Source organism: Procambarus clarkii, chromosome 74 (genome assembly GCF_040958095.1).
Source record: "Procambarus clarkii isolate CNS0578487 chromosome 74, FALCON_Pclarkii_2.0, whole genome shotgun sequence".
Taxonomy (NCBI): domain Eukaryota; kingdom Metazoa; phylum Arthropoda; class Malacostraca; order Decapoda; family Cambaridae; genus Procambarus; species Procambarus clarkii.
This window is the reverse complement of record NC_091223.1, coordinates 25,111,744-25,131,300: the sequence shown is the minus strand read 5'-3', so window position 1 is coordinate 25,131,300 and position 19,557 is coordinate 25,111,744. Positions and strand designations below refer to the sequence as shown.

General features: G+C 44.5%; 1 protein-coding gene across 1 annotated transcript; it reads left to right on the top strand.

Moving 5' to 3' along the window:
• The first annotated feature begins 4,650 nt into the window (after nucleotides 1–4,650).
• Nucleotides 4,651–18,852, top strand: LOC123767295 (macrophage mannose receptor 1). The gene is given in 7 exon segments (XM_045756853.2): nucleotides 4,651–5,005; nucleotides 5,225–5,458; nucleotides 7,080–7,343; nucleotides 16,459–16,631; nucleotides 16,633–16,648; nucleotides 16,784–16,873; nucleotides 18,521–18,852. Coding segments are annotated over 7 exon segments (996 nt in total). The 5' UTR covers nucleotides 4,651–4,941; the 3' UTR covers nucleotides 18,676–18,852.
• The last annotated feature ends 705 nt before the right edge of the window (nucleotides 18,853–19,557 follow it).

The window sequence follows — 19,557 nt, the reverse complement described above, 5'->3', positions numbered from 1 at the left end:
GGGCAGGCGGGAGTAGACGGCAACGCACTGGAAACATGTTTCAAGAAACAGGTTCAGTGTGATATTAATCCCAGGAACTTTTTCTCTCTTTGGTTTCTAAAGGATTTTATGTCCCATTTGGTACTTATGTCCGGCCTCTTGCTCCCTTCCCTTGTTTCATTACTTTTGCGCTTAACTGGGCTAAACTTAAGTGATCATTTGTTGGTCCATTTATTGTTTGTCAGGGTCATCTTGTTGCCTCTTGTTATCTTCCTCCGTCTTAATCCATCTTATAATTTTGTGCATCATCATCAAGCATTGATAAGAAGGATTACATTCCTTATTATACCTGGGAATTATTCTGGTCCATTTTTTGTACCAGTAAGTTCTCACAAAAGCAGCCGGTCTTCAGGATCGCCAATGAATTGAATAAATGTTTATAAACCCCGAAAATCAGTTTCATCTGAAATAATCCAGTTTGTAAAATGCACCCAAAAGCTTATCCCCAATTAACATTAATGACAATAACCCAAAACTATTAAGAACCACTCCGAGCTTCGATAGTGTCAGATACCTTTAGTTCTTACAATAATAAAATATAGATACACAAACATTCAGGTTACCGAACACCAAGTGTTGTGTGTGTGCACAATGGGTGTTAACGCCGGGTGTCAACCGACACAGGTTATTCACAACCTGGAATAATCTGCATTTTACCTGTTATTGAACATGAAGAAAAACACGTGCAAAGAGAACAAATGGTAGAGATGGTAGTTATTAGTGACGATGAGGAACACAGTAATAGCAGAGTGGCAGGTTAGGTGGGAAACAAAGTCGAGGAGAATATTTAGATACAGTTTAGTGTTCATATCACAACGGAAATCAGTAAAAGTAACAGTGTCGCCATTATTTAGCAAGAGTTCAATTATTTTAATCAACCTTAACATATTTTTAAAGTGATTTTAAATAAAGTTGTTTTTAAAATGCATCCATATTACCTTTAAGTAAAAGCTTTACATAAGCCCTGGTAGGTTTAATGCAGATATTGCTTACTGCATCAGCTCGCTTTCTTGGAATAGATTTAAGGTAGACTGACAAGCTTTTGGGTAGATGATATCTTTCTGGGTCGATGGTTGACTGACGCACCGACCTCGTGCTTGTGGCGGGACGGTAGCCCCTGGGATGGGATGCAGGAACCATTGGAGCTGCACACGCTTGCTGACTTCCACCTGCAGCTCATTAATACTGTGACTGGCACTACAGACTGCACAGCAACAGTTTATCTGGTAATAAAGCAAAGTTTTAGTGACTGTTTAAGGTAAGTTTGCATTTAAAATTGGTTTTATTAACTGAGTTCTTAGCAATAATAATAAACATGAATGAGTTCATAATTCTGCACGTTAGTCAGGACACGTGTTGATACAAGTATTAAAACGTGACGTGATCCTTTAAATGTGAAATACGATATTACTCCAGTAAAGTGTTAAAGACGTCACACTTGACGAGGTCAGGCTGCATAGGTCTCGCACCGGCACGGACCAGCAGCGAAGTTGAGGGAGGTAAAAATATTACGGACGTACGTACGTAACGAACGAACGAGAGAGAGAGAGAGAGAGAGAGAGAGAGAGAGAGAGAGAGAGAGAGAGAGAGAGAGAGAGAGAGAGAGAGAGAGAGAGAGAGAGAGAGAGAGAGAGAGAGAGAGAGAGAGAGAGAGAGAGAGAGAGAGAGAGAGAGAGAGAGAGAGAGAGAGAGAGAGAGAGAGAGAGAGAGAGAGAGAGAGAGAGAGAGAGAGAGAGAGAGAGAGAGAGAGAGAGAGAGAGAGAGAGAGAGAGAGAGAGAGAGAGAGAGAGAGAGAGAGAGAGAGAGAGAGAGAGAGAGAGAGAGAGAGAGAGAGAGAGAGAGAGAGAGAGAGAGAGAAGAGAGAGAGAGAGAGAGAGAGAGAGAGAGAGAGAGAGAGAGAGAGAGAGAGAGAGAGAGAGAGAGAGAGAGAGAGAGAGAGAGAGAGAGAGAGAGAGAGAGAGAGAGAGAGAGAGAGAGAGAGAGAGAGAGAGAGAGAGAGAGAGAGAGAGAGAGAGAGAGAGAGAGAGAGAGAGAGAGAGAGAGAGAGAGAGGAGAGAGAGGGGGAGAGAAAGGGGGAGAGAGGGGAGAGAGAGAGAGAGGGGGGGGAGATGGAGAGAGGGGGAGATGGAGAAAGGGGTGGAGAGGGCGAGAGGGGGAGAGGGGGAGGGAGAGAGGGGGAGAGGGAGAGAGAGGGAGAGGCAGAGAGGGAGAGGGAGAGGGGGAGAGGGAGAGAGGGAGAGGGAGAAGGGGAGAGAGGAGAGAGGTTGGGGAAGGCATCTTTCATCAGGTGAAGTAACTAGAAGTATCAACATCCACAACCAGCTCCCCAGTGTGGACATTGACAGTAAAGAACACGTGTGCTGACAACGACGTACCGAAACACCACGATGTGGATATGAGGGTTTGTCAACAATTATAGTCTTATCTCACCTTAATGTTTCTCTACATTGTGGTTAGTCCTACTAACAAGCAGTTATCATAAGGTATCCCTGATAATTTTCTTGGTCCGAGAAAAAACAAAATTCCTGGACTTGTTCCCATATAACTGCTCAGTAGTTTTAGAGTTTTCTTGAGACTCATTCACTGGGTTTTAAGAAATATTCTGACTGCAGATAAGCAGCTCACATGTGTATGAAGATCTTACCTTTCTGTCCTAAGATGGTTCTATGGCCCAACTGCTTCTCTGAACGTCTCGCTGTGTGGACCAACTGTGACCTGCTGGGTAAGGACACACCTGATGGGTAAGGACACAACTGATGGGTAAGGACACACCTGCAGGGTAAGGACACACATGATAGGTAATCACTCACCAATTGGGTAAGTCCACACCTGCTGAGAACGTACACATTATGGTTAAAATACGTTACTATAACCTTTAATTATAAAATTTTACAATGAACCGCAAATGAGATTTACTTTCTGTTCAGGTTTAATTGACAAATTAACACGTAGTTAATAAGTGTGTACTTAAACAGAGCCACGCCATCTATGGGCTGGTGAAAACCACCTGAATACTGTGTCACACACCTCAACAGTCAGTTAGGAAACTAAATTTGTCTCCTATTACTTCTTATAAATTATATAACTATAAGAAACTCAGTATTTTTTAAAATATTTGACTGAATAAACATCGTTAATTCGAATTTATAAACTGATATAGGATTAAGCTCTCAATGAGTTAATAATATTTACGAGTTATCTCCTTGACCGGAAGTGGAGGCAGCTTTGAAGTCATTACATGCCGAAACAGAGATCAAGACCGCCACCAGGTGGCGACTTCGTCATTACGCAGCCTAAATATTGTTCTGCTCCTGTTGAAAACTTCGACTTCTAAATCAAGTCGCGTCTGCCTCACACTACAACCAGACACAAGTAAAAACCCGTACCTTTCACCATTTATATATTGTTGTTGTTGATTTAGGGGCGACGACGATCGTGGAATCGGATGCGCCCCGGCGTACCCGGTAAGGGTTAATCGCGTAGCCCGGAAAGGAGAACCGCCAAGCCAAATCGTGAAACAAGTGACGCCAATAACTGGAAACTAAGATGCCAAAGAAACGCAGACAGGCAGATGATTGGGGAGCCCCAGGACTCCCCGAGGGTGACAAGCACCGGCCCCGCCCCACACAGATAACACTGTAGTAAAACCAAAAACTCGGCCCCCAACTAATACGCAAAAGACATCCAGTGTCCTTCGACAGAGCAGAAGCCAGCTGAGGGCACACCACGAGCCCACCAAGCCCACCAACCCCCCGACACCTCTCAGCCAACCCGGCCCCCGAACACTGTCACCACGCCGGGAGAACCAGCCAGAACACGTCAAAAAAAAAAAAAAAATCTATCAACAATCCCGTGACCCAAGGCGATATGTGCGACAAGCGTCGTACAACCGGACCGACGAATAGGGATGCCAAACGTCAGATGAGGGAACAGACTTACCTGTTCCTGCGGGACTTACGATGGTGGAAATATACCTCTAGTGGCTGGTGAGGATCTACATGGTGTAGGGTGCTGGGGTGGTGGTATGCCAGTAACTGTGTATACCTGGCAGACACTTTCGGTTGGCTGACCGAGGCGGTTAATTCGTTGGACAGAGTCACTGACACATGACGATGCGTCACATATGCCACTATTAAGTAACTAGTAAGCCATATACTTGCGTCAATTAAAATAAAATAAAGAACGCAGTTTAATACAGATCATTTAATTTTTAAAAAATATGTTTCGCCATTATAGTTTCATATATAGTTTCACAGTAATCTGGAGGCTTTTACTTTAGATGTTTCCCTACCCTCTAGATCCTTCACTGATATCCCTGAGGCGAGATGTGCCGGATATAAGTGAGGCCTCTAACACTACGAGCCGACCTGTGACATATAACAGTGGAAATTATTAGGGTGTGATGTGATGGGAGAAGGTGGGTGGTGATGGGTGAAAAGAAGCTTGAGGAAGGATGCTGTGTAACATGGACCCTACCCAGGAGCCTCAAGGTAACATGCTGCTGCTATCAGTGAGAACAGCTGCTCACGTTACCACACACATCACGCCTCTCCTATCTCTCACCAATCAGTTAAAACCACTGTAATGTGTGTTGTTTATCAGTTGTGTCTCCGTGACGTTGTTCCATTGGTGCCTGTGGCATAGTCTTGGTGCGCACCTCTTCACTGCCTTCACTGTCACCAGGTGGATCACTGGTCAAACTTCTGCTCTGGACTCTTCGTCGTGTAGTCCAAATACTGCCTGGACTTCTGGTCGTGTAGTCCAAATACTGCCTGGACTTCTGGTCGTGAAGTCCAAATACTGCCTGGACTTCTGGTCGTGTAGTCCAACTACTGCCGGGACTTATAGCTGTATAGTTCAACAGCTGTTGCAGACTAGTCGTTGTGTGGAGACGACCTAGTCATGAGCACGTTCTCTATGACATGGGTCCTTGCTGTGTTCACTCTCATGTGTCCACACCTGAATGGTAAGTACACATCTGCCAGGTTAGTACACACCTGCTAAGTTCCTAAATTATCTTTATTTTGGTGTCTGAAAACTTTATTAGAAATTGTTGTTCAGAATTATTATTCACGTAGAAGTGGAAATCTGTGTATAAGGTGTTTTGCTGCAAAGATTAGTTCTCAAATGCTCTCCAAGTGGTTAGTCACTTTCTCGAGAGCTGACTAAGGTACATCATTAACAGCGAGCAGGTACGAGATTGACCGGAGGCCCGGGGTCCAGCTGGGTGCTGCCACCACCTCTAGCGGGTGTTCAATGCCCTTCCTGCCTGTCGGCGACCAGTGCCTCTACTTCGCCACCTTCGCGGAGCTGACCTACGAGGAAGCCAGACAGATGTGTCACTCACTGGACGGGGAGCTGGCGGCTGTCCTCACAGCCACCCGCCTGAAGAACATCATTGACTACCTTTATGACAACGGTGAGCTTCGCCACACCTTCATGTACTGACTTATTTTATGGTGACGGAAAGTTATTTTGAACAAAGGATCTCTGGCTTTCCAACATGTCCCTGAAGACCAGACGAGGTGCCCCAAGGGGAGGCTGCAGTGGGGACTCGCGCGACCATACACAGACTTCCTTTGTTTGTGTTATGATTAAGCTCTTGGCCCCGCTACTAAATCTGTTAGATCATTCTCTACGTGTAATTATATTAATATTATATATTTCAGTATGTGTGTGTTCTGAGTGTTTCCTCCGGTGTTGAGACGACCAAGCGAGCAGCACCAGGACGCATCACCTAGGCTTCTTGCTACGTGTTGGCACATTAAATAGCGTATAAATGAAATATGTTTTGATAGCACTTACGACGAATTTGGAGACATTGCGCCACAAGAGGTGCTGGTGCAACCTGTCTACTAGATTAATACATCACATTTCCACCGCAAATCCCAAATGAATATAAGATGATGTACCATAAATCATAGAGGCTCACCAACATTCACGTGTTCTATGCATTAGTCACTCGGTAAGGTTCAGTTCGTTTGTTTTAATACACCATTTTCTGTCCGTTCCTGCAGCTCGAGAGGTCGGGCTGGCTGGTGCATGAAGGGTTGTAATATTGTGGCTTACCTGTTCCTACGGGACTTGAGATGGAGGAAACTTATCTCATAGTACCTCCACAGGTCTGAGTGTGTGTACCTCCACAGGTCTGAGTGTGTGTACCTCCACAGGTCTGAGTGTGTGTACCTCCACAGGTCTGAGTGTGTGTACCTCCACAGGTCTGAGTGTGTGTACCTCCACAGGACTGAGTGTGTGTACCTCCACAGGTCTGAGTGTGTGTACCTCCACAGGTCTGAGTGTGTGTACCTCCACAGGACTGAGTGTGTGTACCTCTACAAGTCTGAGTGTGTGTACCTCCACATGTCTGAGTGTGTGTACCTCCACAGGTCTGAGTGTGTGTACCTCCACATGTCTGAGTGTGTGTACCTCCACAGGTCTGAGTGTGTGTACCTCAAGAGGTCTGAGAATGTGTACCTCCACAGGTGTGAGTGTGTGTACCTCCACAGGTGTGAGTGTGTGTACCTCCACAGGTGTGAGTGTGTGTACCTCCACAGGACTGAGTGTGTGTACCTCTACAGGTCTGAGTGTGTGTACCTCCACAGGTCTGAGTGTGTGTACCTCCACAGGTCTGAGTGTGTGTACCTCCACAGGTCTGAGTGTGTGTACCTCCACAGGTCTGAGTGTGTGTACCTCCACAGGTCTGAGTGTGTGTTTACCTCCACAGGTCTGAGTGTATGTACCTCCACAGGTCTGAGTGTGTGTACACCTCCACAGGTCTGAGTGTGTGTATCTCCACAGGTCTGAGTGTGTGTACCTCCACAGGTCTGAGTGTGTGTACCTCCACAGGTCTGAGTGTGTGTACCTCCACAGGTCTGAGTGTGTGTACCTCCACAGGTCTGAGTGTATGTACCTCCACAGGTCTGAGTGTGTGTACACCTCCACAGGTCTGAGTGTGTGTATCTCCACAGGTCTGAGTGTGTGTACCTCCACAGGTCTGAGTGTGTGTACCTCCACAGGTCTGAGTGTGTGTACCTTCACAGGTCTGAGTGGTGAAAGCTTTTGGATGGACGGGACTGACAGAGCGACGGAAGGGGACTTTCGGACGTCCTCTGGTCTTGAAGTCCCCATGGGCACGCCCTTCTGGATGGCGACTAAAACATGGCAGGATCCGGATGATGCTCAGGGTTATGGGGGAGAAGACTGCATGGAGCTAAGCAGCCCGTATAGTTTCTACATTAATGACAGAAACTGCTCCGACCTCAAGGCGCCGCTGTGTGAACAAGGGCCACAGCTGCTCCATACACGTAAGAATCTCTATAGTTTCCAAGTATTTCATCATATAAGGTATATTTATATCAGAATCAATGAGGAAGGATTACATAGCTTCAATCAGTTTTTAATAGTAATTCCTATCTGTTACGTGCCTAGCATGGCAGGGGCAGGATTGATATATAAATATATTATATAGATATATTGATATGAAAGAAGTACCACGTGACCCTGCCAGACTCTCCCCACCTACCGCCTTACCTCGAGTGTGATTGGCATCCATCCCCATTATTCCTCTATTAATTTACCTATGTGTGATTACTTCACTTTACTCCCCCCCCCCCCACATACACAACCTAACCTCTTTCACATGTGTAATCAAGATAAATGTGCACCTTCTATATTCATTCCATACCTGAAGGTGTTCCAGAGCGGAACGAAACGTTGTAGAAAATATTCCCTTCAATAATCATTTGGGTTTCTTTACCATGAATGTCGGTAACTTGATTGTTCTTCCTAATCCCGAGAGTCAGACAATAGTTAGAAGCATATGAAGCTTATACTATAAGATCAGGAACGACTGCTGTTGTTATAATTATTTTAGAGTCAGCTACTCGGAACAAAAAGTTCCAAGCAGCATGGGCTATGGTGAGGCCAAAGTGGACCTCACTTCTGGCATGTGAGTTTCCGGTTATATATATATATATATATATGGATATATATATATATATATATATATATATATATATATATATATATATATATATATATATATATATATATATATATATAAAATTTTGTGAGGGTACCACCTCTGGTGCCAATGTGGGGACCCATAGCCTCGGAGAAGAAAATAAAAAGTATTCAGAGGAGACCTTGTGGTTTCTCACTGAACACTAATATTATCTTCTCCTACCACCCCCATTCTTTTGTATGTACACATATATATTTACTTTATTTGAACTTTGTTACAAAAAAGGAGTTACATATGGGTTACAAAGATGGTTGTCATAGGTTGTCGAGTTCCTCCAGCTCCTCAGATGGCGGGCAGGAACCCTGGATGCAGTGCGCATTTCCCCTCTGTATCGCCACACTGAGGCGCTGGAAAAGAAAGCTTGCAGCTCTCGGGTCCCTTGTTGTTTCAATGAGCCTAGAACCCAGTTCCTTCAAAAAACTGGTAGCACTTTTACCCCAGGCGCCGAGCGTCTCAGAAGCAATGGGGACAAAATTGTAGTGGTGATCCAGTTCTCTATACTTACGGGATTTGGCTGCTTCCCTGTGGGTGGCAGCGCCACCTGGTTGTGCAACACTGAGGTTAATGTAGGTGTTAGCCAGGGTTGATACGCACGTGTAGTCCCATACCAACTGCTTGCCGTTCTTCCAGGGGTTCACTGTGATACCATCCGGGCGACCAATAAGAGCATCAGAGTTACGGGGCGTTAGGTAACGGGGCTCTTTTTCAGCTGGGCATCCAGCTGTGGTGAGGCTCCTCTTGATGATGTCGTTAACTTCACTGTGCCTCGAGTGCCATCCCCCTGTGCTTTGGCAGAGTAGGCCATGGTGACCGTACCTGTCAGCCACCACCTCGCCGCAAATACACCTATATCTGGTGTGGATTGGGGCAGCAAGGCGGAGGGCCACTGCAATTCGGAGGGCGTGTGGTGCGAGACGCGTGCCAGTTGCCGACATTGGGGTTGCTAACAGGAAATCCCCTGCATGTGGTGCTGCTACTGCTGTGAGGCGAGCAATGTCGTGTTGTGTTGTTGCAGTACCCAGGCACTCTGCAGCAACTTGGTCTACAATGGGACCATCCCAGCTGGATTCCTTGTGGGATTTTGGGGATGGTGGTTGAGGTGATTGGCCTGCACGAGAGGCCCACTCTGTGGCACAGCGTGTAAAATTGGGATCATGTACACCTGCCAGCTGATGTAAGTGGGCAGGTAGAATTTCCTTCACAAGGTCGTCGGATGCTGATAAGGAGGACAGGAAGGCTGGAACAGCGATTTGCGTTGCTGTTCGAACTCCGAGGCCCCCAAGTCTTACGGGAAGAGAGGCTTGTTTCCACTGTAGGTCATCGAGAGAGAGGTTAAGGGCTTTTTCTAGCATTGATTTCAGTAACCGGTCATACTCACTTAGTTTTTGGCTACTGTAAGATGGTGAACACCTCAGAAAGTAGGTTAACCTGGGGAGGGACAGACATCTGGTGATGAGGTAGAGTGCATCATGAGCATCAATATCCTCAATCCTCCCATCCATCCTCTTAAGGTCGGCGATTTTCTTATCAAGGACCTCATCGGTGGCTTTCAACCCCAGGGGAGCTCCTAGGAGTGTGCTGTCTTCAGGTTTAGTTTTATGGATATTTGGCAGAAGACCCTCTATTCTCTCTACGATGCCCTGGTTGGAACATATTATTTCACATTTAGAAGGGTTCAGGGTGAGGCCTAAAACTGCACCTTGCTCCTGGATTTTTCTGATGTCCTCCAGGAGGGAGTCTTGGGAACCAGCTAGGGTACCATCATCCAAGAACCAGATGTTAAGCTCGCTGGACAGGACCTCTGTGACTTGTTTGATGACTAAGCAGAAAAGGAGAGGAGCAAGGGGGTCACCCTGTTGGACGCCATCTCGCGAGTCAATTTCATGTTCGCCAAAAAGTAGCTTAAGATCCATACTGTAGCATGAATGTACAAAAGGGTAGAGGGAAGGGAAATGACTATGAACCGCACGGAGTACAGCATCCCTCCGCACCAAATTGAAGGCATTTTTGAAATCTAGCTTGATAAGGGCCTTTTCGTCTGTGATGTTGGCGATGAAGGCTCGAGCTGCATGGGCTGCCGCCTCACACCCTTGTGGAATGCCAAACCCGAGCTGTTTTGGCTTCAGCATGTTGGCCGCTGCATCACTAACTGTTCTTGCAGCTGCCTTTGCGACGAGACGCCGGAGAGAATTGCCCACAGCTATTGGCCTGATCCCTCCATCCTTTTTCTTTAGAGCACAGAGACATGCTCCAAAAAAGATAGGTCTTATGGACGCTGGTATGTTGCCAGCTAGACATGTGTTGGTGAATCTGGTTAGTTCCACCAAGAGGTTCTTCGCAATGTCACCCAGTGCAGGGTTGAGCATTTGCTTGAGGCTTTTATTTATTTATTTATTTGCTTTGAGGCTTTTTGCTTGAGGCCTGCATTTGCTTATATATATATATATATATATATATATATATATATATATATATATATATATATATATATATATATATATATATATATATATATTATTAAATATGACCGAAAAAGCAGGATTGATAATTCTAACACGAATTTTCTCGATCTTTCGTACGTTTCTTTTCACTGTTGGTGGTAATTCAAAAATCAAGACGAGACGAGACAATCGGGATGATAGCGGACAGAGTGTATCGTGATCCGCCCTGTACTCCTCTTGACATACCAGAAAATATTCTAAGGAAACTACTCCAAGCTTGTACTAAAGAGGCACCCTTCTATAGCCCGGATGGGCACATGTATCAGCAAGTAGATGGGGTCGCCATGGGTTCTCCCCTAGGTGTCCTGTTTGCAAACTTCTACATGGGTACCATCGAGCAAAAAGTCTTAGTCGACATGAACTTGAAACCGGCCATATACTGCAGGTATGTTGACGACATTTTTACACAGGTACCTGATGTCAGACATCTGCAGGAGCTGAAGGAGGCATTTGAGCAGAGTTCCGTGCTGCGTTTCACTTACGAGATGGAAAAGGATGGGAAGCTGCCCTTTCTAGATGTAACAGTCATGGAAAAGAGCGGAGGTTTCCACACTGCAGTCTACACTAAGGAAACGAGCATAGGAATGTGCCTAAATGCCAACAGCGACTGCCCAGACAGGTACAAGAGGAGTGTTGTTAACGTTTATGTCGACCGTGCTCAGAATGGAAGCAAGTCGACGAAGAACTCTGTAGGGTAAGGCAGGTCCTAGTCAACAACGGCTTCTCCAATGGTTTCGTCGAAGACATCATAAGAAGGAAAGTGAAACGCCATGCAACCTCTGAAGAGACAACTAACACAACACCTATACCCCCTATTAGACTATTTTATAGGAACTTCTTTTCCACAGCTCATAAAACGGAGGAAAGGGTCCTGAAAGATATTGTTAATAGAAACGTTATCCCTACAGACAAAAATCAGAGGATACAACTGACGATTTACTATAAAACCAGAAAAACGGCCAGCCTACTCATGAGAAACTCTCCAGACACAAAGCAGAACGCTTTAAAAGAGACCAACGTCGTCTATGCCTTCAAATGCCCTCTTGGGGACTGTAAGCTCCAAAAAACCCAGTATATAGGCAAGACAACAACGTCTCTTTCTAGGCGTTTAACGATGCATAAACAACAGGGCTCCATTAAGGAACATATAATCTCTTCCCACAACCAAACCATCGCCAGAGAAATCATAGTAAACAACACAGAAATCATTGATAGATATAGCGATAGCAGGTGGCTTGATGTCGGCGAGGCACTACACATCAAGAAGTCAACACCAGCAATCAACAGCCAATTAATGCACAACTATATTCTACCCACCTCAAGACTCCGCTCCAATATAGAAGCATCAAGAAATATGGACCAATAGGCTTTCTACAATCACTTCCATTCAAATACCCATTGTTTCGTGTTCTGTCTTGTGTTTAGGAATTTAATACCCTATTAATACCACCTCACTCAAATGTAGATATAAACAAATCGAAGATGTGTAAGTTCTATTCAGTTGTGTATGTGTAAACGAAAGTCTTCGAAAATGTAATAAGTTTTACGAAACGCGCTCAAGTGTCGCATCAGACTAGAAATATAAATGAATTTTGGAGAATTGATTTTTGAATTACCACCAACAGTGAAAAGAAACGTACGAAAGATCGAGAAAATTCGTGTTAGAATTATTAATCTTACTTTTTCGGTCATATTTAATAATATGTCTACAGGAAAGACTGCTACCAAAATATACTAATATATATATATATATATATATATATATATATATATATATATATATATATATATATATATATATATATATATATATATATATATATATTTTGGTAGCAGTCTTTCTTGTAAACATATGTTGTTGAATATGACCGAAAAGGTAAGATTAATAATTCTAACACGAATTTTCTCAATATTTCTTATATTTCTTTTCACTGTTGATGGTAACTGAAAAATCAATTCTCCAAAATTCATTTTTATTTCTAGTCTGACGCGACACTTGAACGCGTTTCGTAATAACTTATTCATTTTCAAAGACTTTAGTTTACACACACACAACCATAACTAAACAGAATTTAAACAGTTTCGATTTTATACCTGCATTTGGGTGAGGTGATATGTTACAACAGTTTTGGATGAGGTGAAAACAAACTTTCAACACAAGACAGAACACGAAACAATAAGTATAATATTTTCGTAAGTTAAAGGGATGAATGGAAGTAAGTGCAAAGGGTTTATTGGCCCATATTTCTAGATGCTTCTATATTGGTGCGCAGTCTTGAAGTGGGTAGAATATAGTTGTGCATTACACACACAGAGATCACACTAACGTGATGCATCAAATGAACAAATCCACATGGGCCGTGACGAGGATTCGAACCTGCGTTCGGGAGCATCCCAGACACTGCCCTAATCGACTGAGCTACGATCAGTAGAACTTCAGTTTCAACCCTTTTAACCCTGTCGTAGCTCAGTCGAATAAGGCAGTGTCTGGGATGCTCCCGGACGCAGGTTCGAATCCTCGTCACAGCCCTTGTGGATTTGTTCTTTTAGCTGTGCATTAATTGGCTGTTGATTGCTAGTGTCGACTTCCTAAAGTGTAGTGCCTCACAGATATCAAGCCGCCTGCTATCGCTGTATCTATCTATGATTTCTGTGTTTTTTGTTTAGACTTCTCTGGTGATGGTCTGGTTGTGGGAAGAGATTATATGTTCCTTAATGGAGCCCTGTTGCTTATGCATCGTTAATCGCCTGGAAAGAGATGTTGTCTTGCCTATATACTGAATTCTTTGAGGCTTACAGTCCCCAAGAGGGCATTTGAAGGCATAAACAACATTGGTCTCTTTTAAAGCGTTCTGCTTTGTGTCTGGAGAGTTTCTCATGAGTAAGTTGGCCGTTTTCTTGGTTTTATAGTAGATCGTCAATTGTATCTTCTGATTTTTGTCTGTAGGGATAACGTTTCTATTAACAATATCTTTCAGGACTCTTTCCTCCATTTTATGAGCTGTGGAAAAGAAGTTCCTGTAAAAAAGTCTAATAGGGGGAACAGGTGTTGTGTTAGTTGTCTCTTCAGAGGTTGCATGGCGTTTCACCTTCCTTCTTATGATGTCTTCACCGAAACCATTGGAGAAGCCGTTGTTGACTACGACCTGCCTCACCCTACAGAGTTCTTCATCGACTTGCTTCAATCCTGAGTTGTGGCTGAGAGCACGGTCGACATAAGCGTTAACGACACTCCTCTTGTACCTGTCTGGGCAGTCACTGTTGGCATTGAGGCACATTCCTATGTTTCTTTCCTTAGTGTAGACTGCAGTGTGGAAACCTCCGCTCCTTTCCATGACTGTTACATCTAGAAAGGGCAGCTTCCCATCCTTCTCCATCTCGTAAGTGAAACGCAACACAGAATTCCGCTCAAATGCCTCCTTCAGCTCCTGCAGATGTCTGACATCAGGTACCTGTGTAAAAATGTCATCAACAGACCTGCAGTATATGGCCGGTTTCAAGGTCATGTCGACTAAGACCTTTTGTTCGATGGTACCCATGTAGAAGTTCGCAAACAGGACACCTATTGGAGAACCCATGGCGACTCCATCTACTTGCTTATACATGTGCCTCTCCGGGCTCAAGAAGGGTGCTTCTTTAGTACAAGCTTGGAGTAGTTTCCGTAGAATGTTTTCTGGTATGTCAAGAGGAGTACAGGCCGGATCACTATACACTCTGTCCGCTATCATCCCGATTGTTTCATCCACAGGTACGTTGGTAAACAGTGATTCTACGTTCAACGAGGCTCTTATCCCTGTGGCCAGGAGAATGGTCCAGGACGGACCGAAACGTCGTCGTCCCTTCACCTTCTAGTGTGTGTTGTCTGGTCAACTTACTTTAGTCACGTTATTGTGACTCATCGCCTGTAAATTTTCAAAGACTTTAGTTTACATATACAACTGTAACCTGTAAACACGTTGTTGTTGTTATAGATACAGCTACACACGGAAAAAGTTCCAGTCAGCACAGTCTATGGTGAGCCCAAAACTTACCTGGCACAGAAGCGGGGCAAGTAGCATGGGCTATGGTTAGCCCGAAGTGGACTTAACTGGCACTAGAACGGTGCTGAATCTCTGTGTGTAAACACGCTAATCCGTCATACTTATATTCGCATTTGGGTGAGGTGATATGGTACAACAGTTTTGGATGAGCTGAACAAACTTGTGAGTAACACAAGACAAAACTCGAAACTATGGATATTGAATGGAAGTATCTGCAGAGCCTATGGGCCTATTGGCCCATACTTCCTCTTGATGCTTCTATATTGGTTCCGAGTCTTGATGTGGGTAGAATACAGTTGTGCATTAATTGGCCGTTGATGCTGGTGTAGACTTTTTAATGTGTAGTGCCTCGCAAATGTCGAGCCGCCTGCTATCGCTGTATCTATCGATGATTTCTGAGTTGTTTGATAAGACTTCTCTGGTAATGGTCTGGTTGTGACAGGAGATTATATGTTCCTTGATGGAGCCCTGTTGTTTATGCATTGTTAAACGCCTGGAAAGAGACGTTGTTGTCTTGCCTATATACTAAGTTCTTTGGGGCTTACAGTCCCCAAGTGGGCATTTGAAGGCATAGACGACGTAGATTTTCTTCAAGGCGTTCTGCTTTGTGTCTGGAGAGATTTTCATGAGTAGGTTGGCCGTTTTTTTGGTTTTATAGTAAATAGGCAATTGTATTTTCTGATTTTTGTCTGTAGGGATAACGTTCCTATCAACAATATCTTTCAGGACCCTTTCCTCCGTTTTATGAGCTGTGGAAAAGAAGTTCCTGTAAAATAGCCTAATAGGGGTTACATGTGTTGCGTTAGTTTACTCTCCAGAGGTTGCATGGCATTTTACCTTTCTTTTTATAATGTCTTCAACAAAACCATTGGAGAAGCCGTTGTTGACTGGAACCTGCCTTACCCTAGAGAGTTCTTCATCAACTTGCATCCATCCTGAGCTGTGGCTGAGAGCACGGTCGACATAAGCATTGATGACACTCCTCTTGTACCCGTCTGGGCAGTCACTATTGGCATTGAGGCACATTCCTATGTTTGTTTCCTTAGTGTAGACTGCAGTGTGGAAGCCTCCGCTCCTTTCCGTGACTGTTACATCAAGAAAGAGCAGCTTCCCATCCTTCTCCATCTCGTAAGTGAAACTCAACACAGAATTTCGCATAAATGCCTCCTTCAGCTCCTCCAGATGTCTGACATCAGGTAGCTGTGTAAAAATGTCGTCAACATACCTGCAATATATGGCAGGTTTCAAGTTCATGTCAACTAAGACCTTCTGCTCGATGGTACCCATGTAGAATTTCGCAAACCGAACACCTAGGGGAGAACCCATGGCGACCCCATCTACTTGCTTATACATGTGCCCAATTGGGCTCAAGAAGGGTACCTCTTTAGTACAAGCTTGGAGTAGTTTTATTAGTATGCTTTCTGGTATGTCAAGAGGAGTACAAGCCAGATCACGATACACTTTGTCCGTTATTAATACTCAATACAAGCCTAGAAACCCACTTCGGCCAATCATCAGCCAGATACCCACACCCTCATACAGACTGGCTAAGCGACTCAACGGCTTGCTGACTCCTTATGTACCTAGTGCTTTCAGCCTTAAGTCTCCAAAGGAATTTGTTGACTTACTGTGGGGAACACGGGCCACAGGGATAAGAACCTCGTTGGACGTAGAATCACTGTTTACCAACATACCTGTGGATGAAGCAATCGGGATGATAGGGGATAGAGTGTATCATGACTCCTTGTCACGCTTGTACTCCTCTTGACACGCTTGTATGTTCAACCATGGACATTCCTAAATATTCTAGGTATAGATTAGTTGCTCATTGTTATCTACTATTTCTTCACATCAGCGACGCTCGAGGAGCTGGACTGCCCGCCCTTCTTCGTCAGTGTGGGCGGCCTGTGTCTGGCGTTCATGACGTGGGCGGAGGAGACGTGGGTGGACGCCCGTCAAGCTTGTCATGGACTATCCGGAGAGCTGGCCGCCATCACTGACATCGAGCAGCTCAGAGCAATATACCTCCTACGTTCACCAGGAAGGTAAGGCTACTGGGGGAGGGGGAAAGGGGAGGGAGAGGAAGGATTATACCCCTACTTGCACAATAAAGGAAAGAATACTCATTGATCACTATCTGTGTGTTGCAGGGATCAATAATCACTATCTGTGTGTTGCAGGGATCGCTGGTCACTCCTTCTGGCTGGGCGGCTCCGACGCGGCGACGGAGGGCGTGTGGACGTGGACGGACGGACAGCCCGTCACTATGGGTGCGTCGCGTCCCTTCATCTCTTTCCTCACACTCTTTGCAATTACAATCATTTGTGACAAGTTAATAAGTCGTAATAAATATAATTCAAAGGAAAGATTAATAAGGATGCAACAAAATGGTTATCAAATATATTTGTCAACGTTGAGAATGACCACCACTGCAATGATCGAATATTGCAGCATCTTAGTTAAGCTGATAAGGCATAATATTAACAAAGTTGAACATCTTAATTATCCCTTAGGATAAGGGAGAATATATAAGCATCAATGACCATTAGGAACAAACTAGATTTTTGGTTTTCTACCACAGATATGGCGACATTTTACAATGCTAATTAAAATATACGTTTTCTTCTGTCCTCCATGGACAGGAAGAGAGGTTTGTTAAACATATAGTTCAGTGATTTATTGAACAATCAACTACAGAAGGTGATTGTAGTGTTTTTAACATGCTAATCCAACCTACATACATAAATACACAGACTTACGTCAGTGTTCAAGGTGTCTTTTACAGTGTCATTAATGGGCGTTAACGAAGGTGGAATGCAATTCTGACCAGCTTACACATATCCTGTATAGACGTACATACATATATACATACACATGTACATGTCTCTCCTCCTTTGACAAGGAAAGATAGCTGCTAATGAAATTAGTGTTATATTAAGCACTTAACCACTGAAGGTGATTAAGTTACTTTCATAAGCTCAGGTTACAGTTGAATCACAAACATTGAATAACTGATGCATTACATAGTCAATCTTTGGTACATGTCCTGAATATCATCAAGTTTTCCAGTATTCATATAATATTTACAGAGTTCAGCATACCTCAGCCCACAGAGGCGAAAGTCAGTCAATATGGGACATTCTACATTATAATGTTCAAGGCAAATGTGTGAACGTTTAATCTTTGTATAATCGGTGATCAAGTCAGGTGATGTATGGCTGCTGCCTGAGAGTGACAGAGAGCTCTGGGAACAGAGCTGCCATGTTAGGACAGAGTAGTCAATGTCACCCACACTGTAGGTAGAATGTTGTCTGCCTCCCCTGAACACATCTCTGATTCTCACCGCTTTAACATCCCAGATATTCATCAACAACTCGATGATATTACTGATTATTTTATTCCTTCCGATAATAAGAGAGTCCCTCTGCCTGACCTTGTGGAGATGCGAGGATGAGAGAGATGCAAACACTAAACTGGCTCACCAAGTTATCCAAACTATATGATCTATACATTTGTAAGAACGACTTGATTTGGCAATTTCTCGACAGATTCAGCACATGAGAGTGAACCCAAAATTAATTAATCAATCTATGTTCTATATAAAATAACTTTGATACATTTGTGCATACATGCATATCCATATGTATAGGAGCACATTTTAAGTGAACATATTTTAATATATGTCTTGACAAGTTCTTCAATATGATGTACCGCGGATAATCATTGTTGTGATTTGACAGTTTTTATTCCCAATGGAAATCTTCATGTAACTTCCAAGCGCACATGTACTCAACACTGTACCTAGTGACGTCACTTGCAATGGTTCCATACATATTACTGCACATAACTGCCAGTCATATTGTAGTGTTCAGCTGACTATATGTTCCACTTTGTAACACTTCTCTCTCTCTCTGCAGGGTCGCCCTTCTGGGGTTATACGGGCATTAACAAGGTGGAGCCAGACGGCGGTACAGCTGAAAACTGTATCCTGCTGGACGCCCAGGGTTACCACTACTTCCGTGACGCCTCCTGTAGCCTGCTGATGACCCCACTCTGTATGACTACCCAATAGTTTGCTGGTGACCCCACCCTGTATAGCTCTTGTGACGGGATGTGGTATCGCAGCTATACTGAACCAAGATGGTATGACTCTCCCTCACACAAATAACAAAAATGGTGCTATTGGCCTTGCAGTGTGTAAGTCGAGGGAGAAAACCAAAGAAAATCATCAAATAAATAATTAAAACAATTTATTGAAATATTAATGAACAAAAATGACACATGACAATACTTGGCTATTATTATATATCAAATCAAGTAAGTAAATGAAAGTTTAACTCTAATACAAAGCATAAAGATATACTGGTGTACTGAAGACAACTACCATACCACCATGGCATCAGACACACGGCGTTGGCTGAAGGCGGACGACGGGTGAGAGAGACCAAGGGGTTCCAAGAGCACTAAGAGAGAGACTGCCTCTCCAGGGTTGTTGTTGTTAAAGATCCGCTACCCGGAACAAAGTTCCAAGTAGCACGGGCTATGGTGGCCTCTCCAGGGAGGCGTCGCCCTTTATATTGTCCGCCGATGATGACTCCACCGGTGTCACCACATGGTGGACCTCTGGTCACCTAGCAAACTGCTCGTTGTGGCTGGCGGTGCCTTTGTGTTGAGCTGCACCACTACTAGTTGACGGCGGATAACTGCTTGTTTGTGGGGGCAAACTACCGGTTAGCAGAGGCGCCCAGCTGCCTCTGAGTTGTACCAGGCCGTGCCAGGCCGTGCCAGGCCGTGCCAGGCCGTACCAGGCCGTACCAGGCCGTGCCAGGCCGTGCCAGGCCGTGCCAGGCCGTACCAGACCGTACCAGGCCGTGCCAGGCCGTACCAGGCCGTGCCAGGCCGTGCCAGGCCGTGCCAGGCCGTGCTAGGCCCTGGGGGGTAAGGAGAGGTGGCG